Here is a 12,709-nt window from a genome sequence, read left to right as displayed (position 1 = left end):
TTTAGCGCTGAATGAATAGCCCAGCTGCAGCCACACTAGATTCCCTAATAGGACATTTGGAGAGGGAGCCCTGGTAACAATGGAGTAAGCAAAGTAAGACCAGGTGAATGATAAACTCAATAAGGACAAAGCCTTGACAGACCACCAGCTCAAACAGTGCTGGACACTCCAGCAGGACAGATTTAACTTCCTGTTTTCTTGCACCCAGAAAAAAGAAACAACAAGAAAACTAACATAAGAAAGCTTGATTTCTGGGCCTGTGAAACAGTCTCCAAAAGGCAGTTTACAAGTTTCCCTCTTCAACAGTCCAGAAGCTTGATTATTCTTTAAAGAGCCCAGATTGTACTTTGCCCCAAGCAGAAGATCAGAAAGGAGTCTTTTCCTACCTCTTTTCAAAACAAAAATCTCTGACAACTCCTGAGGTGTAAGTTCCTACCATCCATCTTAGTACATCCATTTCCATGTAGGGTACCTAAAAATAGGCCACACCTAACCTTTTGCACAGCCATACAAAGCTCCTTAGTGGGAACTCCAACTATTCAATCTCCTGTGGGTATTTTCAGACTGTGCCCTCCTTGCCTTCCCTATTGTATTACCCTATGTTGAATATTGCGTAAAAACACAGAACAAGAGAGGTTTGCTGGGAGGTACCTTACACTGCAACCGTTAAGGCTCCATATTTGAGCTTTGTGATTTTGTTTTAGACTGAATCAAATGAAACTGTGGTTAATAATGTTCTTTAAAAAGCAATTTAAATAATAATTAATGTTCAATAAACTTATTAATTCCACTGACAATATTATGGTTGTTGAGGTCCTTCTACTTCAAAAGTATAGCCAAGTATATCAATGAGAATGAATAAACTTCTAGTACACATCAAAATGTACATAATTTCCACAAACAGAATGTGAAGCAAAAGAAGCCAGACACACCAAAAAAGTACATACGTACTTACGCTAGTCATTATACAAATAAGTACAGAAACAGATATACCTAATTTATGCAGCCAGAAGTCAGGATAGAGGTTGCCTTTGGTGGTGGTCGGAGGCTGGAAGGGGCTCCAGAAAGCTAGTTATGGTTTTTTATTTCTTGTTGGCAGTGCTAGTTCCATGGGTCTGTTCAGTTAGTAAAAGTTCATGGAACTGAACCCTTATGATATATGCACTTTTTGGTATTCATATTATATGTTAATAAAAAGTCTAAAAAGCATAGAGAAGAAAGAGAAAGAAGTCTTTCTATACTCCCAAGTTTTAAAGTTTGCTACCTTTCTGTTAAAAAAAAAAATCTGAATGTTCAATTTATCTCAAAAATCCAGTAAATCACATAGACAACCAGAGTGGAGTAGGAATCAAGGGATCCGATGTGTAGGTTTGTTTGTTGACCTTGGACAAAGCCATTTCACCTTTCTAGATCTATCTTCTATCAAAAGGTGGGATAGGATTAGGTATCTCTGAATGTATTTCCTAAATGAATGAAGTGAAGGAAACTTCCAACTCTATACCTTTAGTATTTTGCCGTTGGTTTAAAATTTGTTATTGAAGGGGGTCACTGACTTGGTGTGAAAACAATGGTCCCCTTCTGTGAGAACATAAGCTTTGGGATCAGTCAGCGCAGATGTGCCACTGGGTATCTATCTGTGTGAGCCCAAGCAAGTTACCTAAACTATCAGACCTCTCATTCTCAGCTGTGAAAATGGCAACGTAAATACCTACTTTACATGATCGGTGTTAGGGCTCAATGAGATGTATACCAGCCCAGTGCTTAGCATATAATAAGTACACAGTAATGATACCTGTCATTCACATACCAATACTTAAAACTCATTGAACATCAAACACCAGTAGAATAAATACATAGGTTTGCTTTTTGCCTGGCTCCCCCATCTAAAAATAGTCCTGAAAGTAAAGCAGAGCAGACTTTCTTTCGAAGTCTTACATTAAGCCAACTCTCTACGAGTGTACACACTATGGGGATGCCAAGTGCCTGTACCTGAGGAAGGGAAAAGCAGTCTCAGACCAGCCTCGACCTGGCTCTATCTCTAAAGAGACCAGAAGGAGTAAGTGCAGAGAACAGTTTTTGTTTCCATGTTGCTGTCCACAAAAGTGATCTGAGCCAAAAGTCTTTCAAGAGTTTCTCTGTTAAGAAACAAGACATCCATATGGTGCCTGAAAACTGACAAGACACCATGAGTTTGCAAATTCGAGAAGATCCGCCAAGTAGCAAATCATGTTTTAAAATGATGATATCTATGGGGTAAAAGTGGAAAACAAAGCCGCAGGAGCAAAACAATTCAATATAAAGTCAATTTTGCCACCAGTGGCCCATTAACTAAATTGTCTTAGCATTCATACTCTTCTCGAATTTGTGATCAATCATACAATTACTTTTTAAATTGATAAAGTGACATAAAGGGTATGTTATATTTTGTTTTAGATAGTTGAGGCTTTTTTTTATTTCAAGTAATTTTTCTGTGTAAGGATATCCATATACATTAAAAAACTATGTTGGCATATACATTTAAAAAGTTGGCATATACTTATATATTAAATATATATTTAATATATTTATATATAACTATATTAAATATTTATATTTAATATAGTTATATATATTTATTTATATATTTAGTATATTTATTATATATTAAAGTATATATTGTATATATTAAAGTATATACCTTGGCATATACATTAAAAAACTGTGTTGTCCAATGCAGCAGCCACTACCCACCTATGGCTACTGGGCACTTGAAATGTGTCTAGTCAAACTTGAGACATGCTGTCAATGCAAAATATACAGAGGATTTCAAAGTCTTAAGTGTGAAAAATTGAATGGAAGATATTAATAATTTATAGTGATGACATGTTGATATAATATTTTGGACATATTGGGAAAAATAAAAGATTTTATTAAAATTAAACTTACCTTTTCTAAATGTGGCTACTAGAAAATTCCAAATTATATATGCGATGTACATAATGTTCCTATTTGACAGTGGTGGCCTGAAATTTTGCACTCACTCTCGAGTAAGTGATATCATAGATGCAAATTAAATGAATGAACACAGAATCAGGGAATTTCAGAAGAAAAGGGGTATTAGAGCAGGGCCCCAGCAGTACACAACTCTAGGGGCATCACTCCCATCCCCGTCAGTGAACAGTGATCCTTGGATCTTTACCGTATTCTCACACAGCCCTGTATTAAATGTTGTATAATCCACCTCCTTACATAATCAGGAAGTCCTTCTAGAACATCCTCGAGGCAACCCCATATTATCTTTTCAACACCTTCCACACCTTTTCAAAACATATACATAATAACGCGATGGAAATTTTTAAAATGAGGTCTAACCGGTACTCCAGACTGGGGGCGGGGGGTGTGGATAGAAAATAGAGCTGATCATATTATAGAACTCGAACAGGCTGCAGGAGAAGGCCAGAGCAGCACAAAGTATGCAAGGTCTGAGGGATGAGTATGCAAGGTTCTCAAGAAGACTGTTCTCTTCCTGGGGACTAGAGGCATTTTTCAGAGGGTAACATTCACTTGAATTACAAATGCACCCGCCTCTCTCTTCCAAGGGAGAAAAGCCCGTTGTTGCATCTATAATGTAGCTTTAGTTTTCGGTGCCAAAAATGATTCAGTAAACACAGTTATGTTATGGTATACTATTCTTATTCAGTGCTCAAATTAATCTCAAGGCAGTGCTGGCATGAATTCAATTTGATGCCTGTACTTAGGATTTCACATAGGTGCCTTCATCCAATTCTTCTTCGCAACTAATAAAATCTTAATTCATGGTAATATATTTATTTCTAGTTCAGTTCGTATTAAGGAGTGCAGTACTTTACAGAAAACTAATTAATATCAATCATATATTATAACATTTTTAATGGTTCAGAGGAAAATCTTACACTAGGGGAAAGATTAGATGAACCGGGGGTCTTAGCCCATCCTATTACTCTATTCTAGAATTTGAGCAAAAGGTACCAAGCATCACTTAAAATATTAATTTAATTGAAGATGTGCATCATGAGAAGTCTGGGAATTAAGAAACCTCGTTCTTATCCCTAATAGGACATTGATTTGATGTGGTCCAAGAATGTAATTTACACTCTCAGAAATTCTGTTTTCCATCTATTTTGTGTAACAACCATATAATTTGCAAGTTGGTAAAGACAGTCAAATTCAGATGCGTGACACTAATAAAATAATGAACTTCACTAATAGCATGCCTTCTGCAATTGTTGGTAACAATTCTATTTTTATGGAATGTCTGAGTAATGTTAATAGCATCATATTTTCTGGGATTGGACATATAGTCATCAGGATAGTACAAGCGTGAGTCCTTGACTACGACAGAATGGTGCCCCCTGGAGTTGTGCAATATGGTGGCCCTCCATTGCCTTAAGGAACCATGTTTAAAAGGCCTGATTATCCCCTAAGTACAAAGGACTGGAGCAGTGGTTATACAACTCTTGAACATCTTAAAAAACAATAATAATAATTCAACAGATGCCTTGAAATTGTACGGTCATACTATCCAGCCTTTCCAAATCAGGCATTAGGCATTCATTCATTCTATAACAATTTCCCCACACTGACATGCTCTAAGCAAAAAATAAAGTTAAATAAATAAATAAAAATGAAAAAGATAGGCACATCCTATTCTTTTTTTTTTTGCCTCTTTAACAATCTACACATAAAACCTCCAAATCTGAGACAGATAGATAGATATAGATAGACAGATATCTATATATGTATTTTTTAAATCCTGATAAGTAGAAAGAAAACAAAAGCCAAGACACCAGAAGGAGTCTGGGGACAGAGATCATGCCTCTTGATACTCACTTTCAGAACCGAGTCCATAAATGCGAACCCCCAAGATGCGTGTCATTCATTTTACTGCAGTGCAAATACTTGCATGGCAAGTTGAGGGAACACTCACGACGGGGGCTCACACACGCTACTTTTTAATTCACAAGGGCATGGTGACGTGGGAGGGCACCTCAGAGTCACTGCTCAATGAACTCCACAATAGGGCACAAATCTGAAACCCAGCCTTAGCCTGATACGGACGTAAGAGCAAATATATACAGTATCATGTGCTTTCCAACAGCCCTGTGTCTCGAGGGAGCTCTCTGACATCAGCAGTTGAGACAGGTGGTTCCCTTTCCAACTGTGGAAAATAAAACCCCATTGCAGAGGCACTAAGTAAATATAGCTGTACTGTAATTTTTCTTTGGTGCACTCTCCCTGTGATTTCTGTCCTGTGATGATACTTTATCGAAGGAACCCATCCAGGGCATCCTTCCATGCTAAACACTGATTAAACATTGGCAAACGGGCTGAAATTGGCATTCGAGACACTGGTTGAGGATTCTGTTTTGCTGCTCTGGTTGGAGAGTTCTCCTCCTCTCGTTGTCAAGTGGCTGCCTAAACCTCTGCTGGAATATGTCCCTGTTACTAATACAGCCCAACAAAATGACAGACAAGAGTCAGGCCATCTGAAAATCACATGCACAGAGCAGGTTAATACCAATTACATCCAGTTCAAGTCTGAGAACTCAAATCAGCTGAGATGTACTAAGCCCTTTGTGACCACAACTATTTGCTTTTGCATTTAAGAATTATTAGCAGAAGGGCACCCTGTAACTTGTGTATAAAATTACTTAATTCAATTTCTGTTTCCCTTTCTGAACATAGATACTTTTACACTCTGACAGCCTCTGGCTCTTGAAGCATTCTCCTTTTTGTTGTATCTCCTTAGAAACACAAATCTTGTTCCCTGGCAGCGGCGGCTCTAAGTGCTGTACCACATGCCCAAACTAGTTCTCCCTCGCAGCTTTAATTCACAGTAAGTGGCATGAAAGGAGGTCAACCCTTCTCGAAAAACACTCAGAGTTCTTTTCGACTTTGGAATCTATTTTGGAAAGCCACACTCCCTGGTACGTAAAGAGCAGCTTCCCATTTTGAAATTCTGGCTGTAACTACTGACAACTTGACGGAATGGCCTCAAAGGGGCAGAAGCAAGGTGACAATCACAGTTTCAACTCTTGATCATCATTCTCTCGGGAAACTCCATGAGATAAGAAAGTCAGTAAGCTGCCATCCCATCTTTGCCCCCAAATAACCCTTTTATTTGAAAACTACTTATGGCGGGCATACATGTCTTAGCTTTGCTTTCCTGAGGTGTTTATTGAATGCTTAACTCAATAATGCCATCTTAATCCCAAAAGTTTCCATGGTAACCTACCACTGTAATAAACAAGTCTGAAGGATGGGAAATGAAGCACGGGGCTCCTTTCTCCCCCTCTCCTTCTTCAGCTTTCAAAGAACACTCTTTTCTACTTCTAGAGAACGTTCTACTTCTAACATTCACAGTCCATACCTCTTTGAGCTAGAGTCAAAATAGTAGCAATAAAAAAAAAAACGATGGCCAACATTTGGTGATATTTGCTATTATGCCAAGCACTGTGCCGAGAAGCTTTGTGGATTATCTCACTTAGTTCTTGCACCAACAGGAGAAGCAAGTACTATTATTATGTCAGTTCTAGGAATTGAATCTTAAAGTTTAAGTAACTTTTCTAAAGACAAAAAGCTGGTATGTAGGAGACCTGGGACCTAAAGTCAGTCTTGTCTGACTCCAGACATTCTGCAGACTGTGCAGAAAAATGGCATTTTTGCTTGTGCCCCAAAGTCACGTAAGTTAGACATCTAGGAATCTCTCCACGAATCAGAAGGGAACCATAGCTTCCCATTCAGAATGAAAGTAAAAACACCACACACATCTAGCTAAAACTGCCAGGGAAATTAAGAAAAGGCAGAACTCAAACAGAATCACAGCCAACACATGGCACCCTGCTCTGGTCAAAAGTAGGCACACCACAGGTCTCTGTGAATGTGATTTGACAAATCATTTAAAAGAACGTCCCTTTCTCTGTGGACCAACCTCTAAAGTTAACTTGAGATGTCTGATTCAGATCACTGACAGCACCCCCAGAGAAAAAGGAGCCCTTATTATAATGCCACTCTTCTCCCTAAATGAAATTTAGACTCCTTCTGAAGATGGCAATTGCAAACGAAAGTCAGATTGGAACACATCTTAGGACCACATGGCAAACCATATTACAAAAATGTTTTCCATGCCACATATCTGTTCCTATACAAATCTATCCCATGAAGCACAAACAATATGCTTATCTCACTCTAGAACAGGACTCAGTAAATACACCTTAAGCTTGACTCTTAATACCAATAATTGAATAAACTTACAATTTTATAGCCTTTGCTTGGAAGTGCAGCCAAATACAGAAAGGTAGCATGAGTCAGGGCCATTCAAAACTCATCACGGTACTAGTCTTCAGAAACGGGAGCTAAAAAATATGGTTTTCTAATCTCCTCTGATTTATGAAAAAGAAATAAAACAAACTCCACTGAATGCATTTACCCCCAAAAAATGTAAGCTTGTAGAACCTTGCAGCTCTGGTCTTAAAACAATTATAACTAAGATCCAAAGTACCTGGGTCACCTGGTGGACTAGAGGGCCATCATTCAATGGGGCAGGTTCCCAAGTAAATAGCCCAGAATTCAAAGCCAGAATGAGACTGTGTCCTTTGATACGCTCACACCTCTTGGAGCCTAGAAGAACAGAGGCAAACAGGGATGGCCTATGGCCACTTGGGGAGGTAGGCATGTGTTATTAATTCTGAAATCCCCATGGCTACCGTCACCACCACGCCTAAAAAAAAATCAAAACCACACTGATTATAACTGAGTAGGAATGAAAGTTGCATGTTTTGGTTTTGTAATATTTTGAGGTCTGGTCTGAATGCGATGATTTAAAAAGGAGAAACTCACTTTCTAAAAGAGCATTAAGCCAAGTTCACATTCGTGATCCCTTTCTAGGCATGCAAGTTATGCTGCTAAGAACAAACACTTGGAAGCAAAATCTAATTCCGATGGACGCAGAATACATTGGCTGTGAAGGCTGTGCCCTCAGCAAGGCGCACCAGACACAAACATGAGTACGAAGCCACTTCAGAACATTTCATCTCAATCCCAAGAGCCGAACTACTTATTTTCTCTGTGCCTTCATTTTCCCATCTAGAAAATGGACATAATGCCTACCTCCCAGGCTTATCACAGGGATTCAACAGGAAAAGCTGAAGGGGTGTAAGTAAGGGGCATACAAAATGAATGCCTCACCTACAGGGGGAGCTACACAAATGCCCACTTGCCTCACTTTTCAGATTTCTCAGATTCAGCTATTTCTCTGTCCTCTCACTCCTTCTCCCTCCTTTCCTAAAGCATTTTAAAGTAAATTATATGCAATAAAGTTTTTGTACCTTTTAGTCCATGGAGTAGAGATTGAGATTTATGAATACACAAAGGTGTATAAGAACCAGGACTCATGCTTCCTTCTCTGGGGTGCCTTGCCCACTTACTGAAGGGAGAGAAGAAATGACAACTCTGCTTGGAGGATAAAGTAAGTCCCAACTCAATGTATAAAAGAGAGGCATTTTTAAAGATCAAAGATTCCTGTGAAAGAAAAATCTTGAAAACTTTTAAATGGAAAAAAATTTGATATTTGGATTTATCGCCGATGCTTTAGTCATTACCAGTTTGGGTAAATGTATGAGGAAAGAGATAGTACAAATTGCTACCAAATGTCACTTGCAATAAAAGAACGAGTGTCAGACAATGTCTACATCTTCCAACTCCAAGCATCTCTTTTGTTATTTATAGGCAAAATTATTAAGGACTAAATATGAAAAATCAAAATTTTGAAAATGCAGAAATAGGTGAAGTGCGGAAAATAAAAACTAACAAACAAACAAAAACAAGGAAAACGTGAAAGTTGGATTACTCATATGCACCAAAGCCCTCTCTGAATATCTGCATCATAAAGTTACCGTAGAAATGCCCAGAGGTTAAAATAAGTAAAATAAATTAAACTGGTGATATAGCAGAGAAGAAATGTATTCTCAGAATCTATATATTGTTTTTCTAAATATTATCAGTAACCATCACCACTTGAAAGGGGAAGAGGGAAGTGGAAAGAAAACACCCTACTGCTTGGAAAATTATCCACAAAGGATTCGTCTCTGCGATTCATGTCCATAGTCGTTATTTATAGTCTCAGACAGTAACTTGAGACTTGTCAAAGGGTGTGAGATGGACTTCCTTCTCCTCCACAGGAATTCTGCCTACTAAATACTAACTGTTCACAATCTTCCCACCTTGTAAAGGTAGATAAAGTCGATCCTAAAGGCTACAGTTAAAACTGAAAGTCCTGGGCTTCCCTGGTGTCGCAGTGGTTGAGAGTCCGCCTGCTGATGCAGGGGACGCGGGTTCGTGCCCCGGTCCGGGAAGATCCCACATGCCGCGGAGCGGCTGGGCCCGCGAGCCATGGCCGCTGAGCCTGCGCGTCCGGAGCCGGTGCTCCGCAATGGGAGAGGCCACAACAGTGAGAGGCCCGCGTATCGCAAAAAATTAAAAAACTTAAAATCCTTGCTCAAAGACTTGGGGTCAAAGGACAATGTCAGTGTCATGATGCCGAGGCAAAGAGGAAGACACACATCACCAATCTCTCTACACCTAGCCACCTGTCTGGGAAAATACATATCTGTAAACATGTAGAATGCAAGATTAAAGGGGAAACAGCCAGGTGTTACAAGTCAACAAATCAGTAAGTATCCACTACTATCCAAAAGATGGTCCAGCAATATGCCAGGTACTTAACTTGTATAAGACTGTATAACTCTCTGCCCTGAAACTTCTTATAGTCCAAGAGTGAGTGGAAGGTCAGACTCACAATCAATTAATACACTCACATGTGAACAGAACAATAGAAAGTGTGTTGAGGGAGAAGAGACAGTGATCAGTTAGGGACTTGAAAACAGATCTATTTCACTTTATAAACATCCAAACTGTGAAGACCTTAGAGGCTCCTGCCCCACATGTAATTCAAAATAAAAAGTAGACTAATTACTAAATTACATATGTATAGAGAAGCCTAGTAGGGTTCTAACCTTTGTCACAATAGCTGTTTCCAATGATCAGTTTTTTAACCATTTTTTTAAATTGAAGTATAGTTAATTTACAATGTTGTGTTAGTTTCAGGTGTACAGCAAAGTGATTTCAGATTCTTTTCCATTATAGGTTATTACAAGATATCAAATATAGTTCCCTGTGCTGTACAGTAGGTCTTTGTTGTTTGTCTGTTTTACATATAGTAGTGTGTATCTGTTAATCCCAAACTCCTAATTTACCTCCCCCTTTCCACCTCCAACCTCCACTATCCCCTTTGGTAACCATAAGTTTGTCTTCTGTGTCTGTGAGTGTATTTCTATTTTGTAAATAAGTTCATTTATATCATTTCTTTAGATGCCGCATATAAGTGATATCATACAATATTTGTCTTTCTCTGTCTGACTTATTTCACTTAATATGATCATCTCTAGGCCCATCCATGTTGGATGCAAATGGCACTATTTCATTCTTTTAAACAAATGTAATAATCTTTCAAAGGAGACATTTTGGTGCCCTTGCATGTGTGCCCTGCTTTGCTGAGTGCCCTACTCACTAGCTTAGTGTAGTATTGGGTAATCCTGTATGCTTGCCAACATGCAAATAAAGGAAAACAGAGATGTGGTTTGCCAGGACCTTGCCCGTCCATTCGTGGGCCCTCCAATAAAAGTTCTGGGATCCCGAATAAATGATTGCAAGAGGCATACGTGGCCGGAAAAGAGCATGTGGATTCCTCTAGCTCTGGGATGGTGGGGGTACCTGCTGAGACCCCAGAAGGGTGAAAGGCAGAAGGAGGAAGGATAATGAAGGAGAGATTTAAATGAAGGCTGACCTGAGGACAGAACCAGGCTCTGATACTTCCAGACTCTTTGAAATGAGTCAAGATATTGATACTTAATCTCCCTGGGTCTCTATAAAATAAGGATGACACCAATGCCCTCATGGAGAATGTAAGGATCAGATACCTAGAGCGGCATCTGTAGATATTTGGTTAAATTTTAGTTTTCCCCAAAACTAAGGGGACTAGAAAATAAAAAGTCCTGGTGACAAATGATAAATCATACAAAGTCCAGTGTTAACTGCTAAGGGAAATACAAAGAAATACGAAAGGCGGTGAGAGCCAAGATCTGGCTCTCAAGCAGGTGGTAGGACACAGCTGCTTATGTGATATTATTGGAAATCAGTCTTTAACCCACAACATTCTAGGAAGTAACTAGACCAGAGATAGAAAATCAAAAGTAGTTTAAAACGGAAATAAGTGGTTTTCTTAAAAAATACAATTGAATGTATAAGGTCCATCACGTACCCACTATCATTCTAAGTGCTTTATACATATTATCTTATGAAATAGGAACTATTCTTATCCTTTTTTTTTCAGATGGAGAAAGAGACACAAAAAGTTAATACATCTACACATCTAATAAATGGTAAGGTTGGAACTTGAACCTGGGCAGCCTGTTAACCTCTACACTAAATTGCCTCCCTCTGCTGCCTGACAAAGTTTTTAATCTTTGCTAACTAAAGCTGTGTGATGCGCTACAGCTACGTAGTTGAATTAGATCTGGCTGCTGGCCTCACAGAGCCCACAGTTTAATAGAGATGATGGAATCTCTGAGTCTGGAGCAGCTGTACAAGAGGAATCTGTTGGACAAAGAACAGGGCAACCCAGGCTGCCTGGAAGAGAGTGGGGAAGGAGAAGCAGGCGTCATCAGGAGCCTTTCTCCCATCTTCCCTTCTGTGAAATCATTCTCTGTGTGCCTAGCGCAGTGTGGGGCACACCCAGTGGAAATCATCGCCTCTGTCCTCTTCTGATTATCAAGATAATATTTTCTAGTGATCTTACTCACAATTATGAATAAAATACAATCTATCCTCTCACAAGGAGTTTATGATCTTGTGGGGATAGAGATGTGAACTTAAATAATTCTAATATGGGTTCACATGTTTTGCAGTGAAATCTTGAGATGACAGACATGATATACAATTAGAGTCCTGATATAAATAATGACACCAACAAGTTCTGATAGTTACCTGATGATCTTCCTAACAGGCCATCAGTCTGACAAAATCTGCTGTTAACTGTTGATAAACTGGGATAAATGATCATGTATTTAACCAATAAACACATGTTAAACTATAATTAATCAATGATTTTCCAATTGGACAAAAGATTGACAATGTCCACCGTGGACTAGAGAAATTATGATACATGAATACAAATTATTTCATCAAGAAATATATACTGGGCTTCCCTGGTGGCGCAGTGGTTGAGAGTCTGCCTGCCAATGCAGGGGACGTGCTCGAGCCCTGGTCTGGGAGGATCCCATATGCCGCGGAGCGGCTGGGCCCGTGAGCCACAATTACTGAGCCTGCGCGTCTGGAGCTTGTGCTCTGCAACGGGAGAGGCTGCGACAGTGAGAGGCCCGCGTACCGCAATGAGGAGTGGTCCCCGCTCGCCGCAACTAGAGAAAGCCCTCGCACAGAAACGAAGACCCAACACAGCCAAAAATAACTAAATAAAGTAAATAAATAAAATTAAAAAAAAAAAAGAAAGAAATATATACTAAAATGCATAGGAATGGATTCTGGAAAGCATCTATTTTTAAAGATATGCAATCCTAGGGGCTGTTCAGGAACTGCCTGTCCCCAAATGTACACAATCACAAGCTGCATAATCACA

The 12,709-nt window shown here is 39.2% G+C and overlaps 1 protein-coding gene across 1 annotated transcript in view; it reads right to left on the bottom strand.

The window, feature by feature from the left end:
* PPARGC1A (PPARG coactivator 1 alpha) overlaps positions 1–4,975 on the bottom strand; it is a 115,729-nt gene extending 110,754 nt beyond the window's left edge. Inside the window, exon 1 of the mRNA XM_082653225.1 lies at positions 4,849–4,975. Coding sequence (XP_082509351.1) covers positions 4,849–4,866 — 18 coding nt within the window. The 5' untranslated portion in view covers positions 4,867–4,975. The remainder of the gene's footprint in view (positions 1–4,848) is intronic.
* Positions 4,976–12,709: the final 7,734 nt, after the last annotated feature.

This window comes from Grampus griseus, assembly GCF_964374135.1.
Source record: "Grampus griseus genome assembly, chromosome: 4".
Classification (NCBI taxonomy): Eukaryota; Metazoa; Chordata; class Mammalia; order Artiodactyla; family Delphinidae; genus Grampus; species Grampus griseus.
Note: the sequence above shows the minus strand (reverse complement) of the source record. Positions and strands in the feature narration are given on the sequence as shown.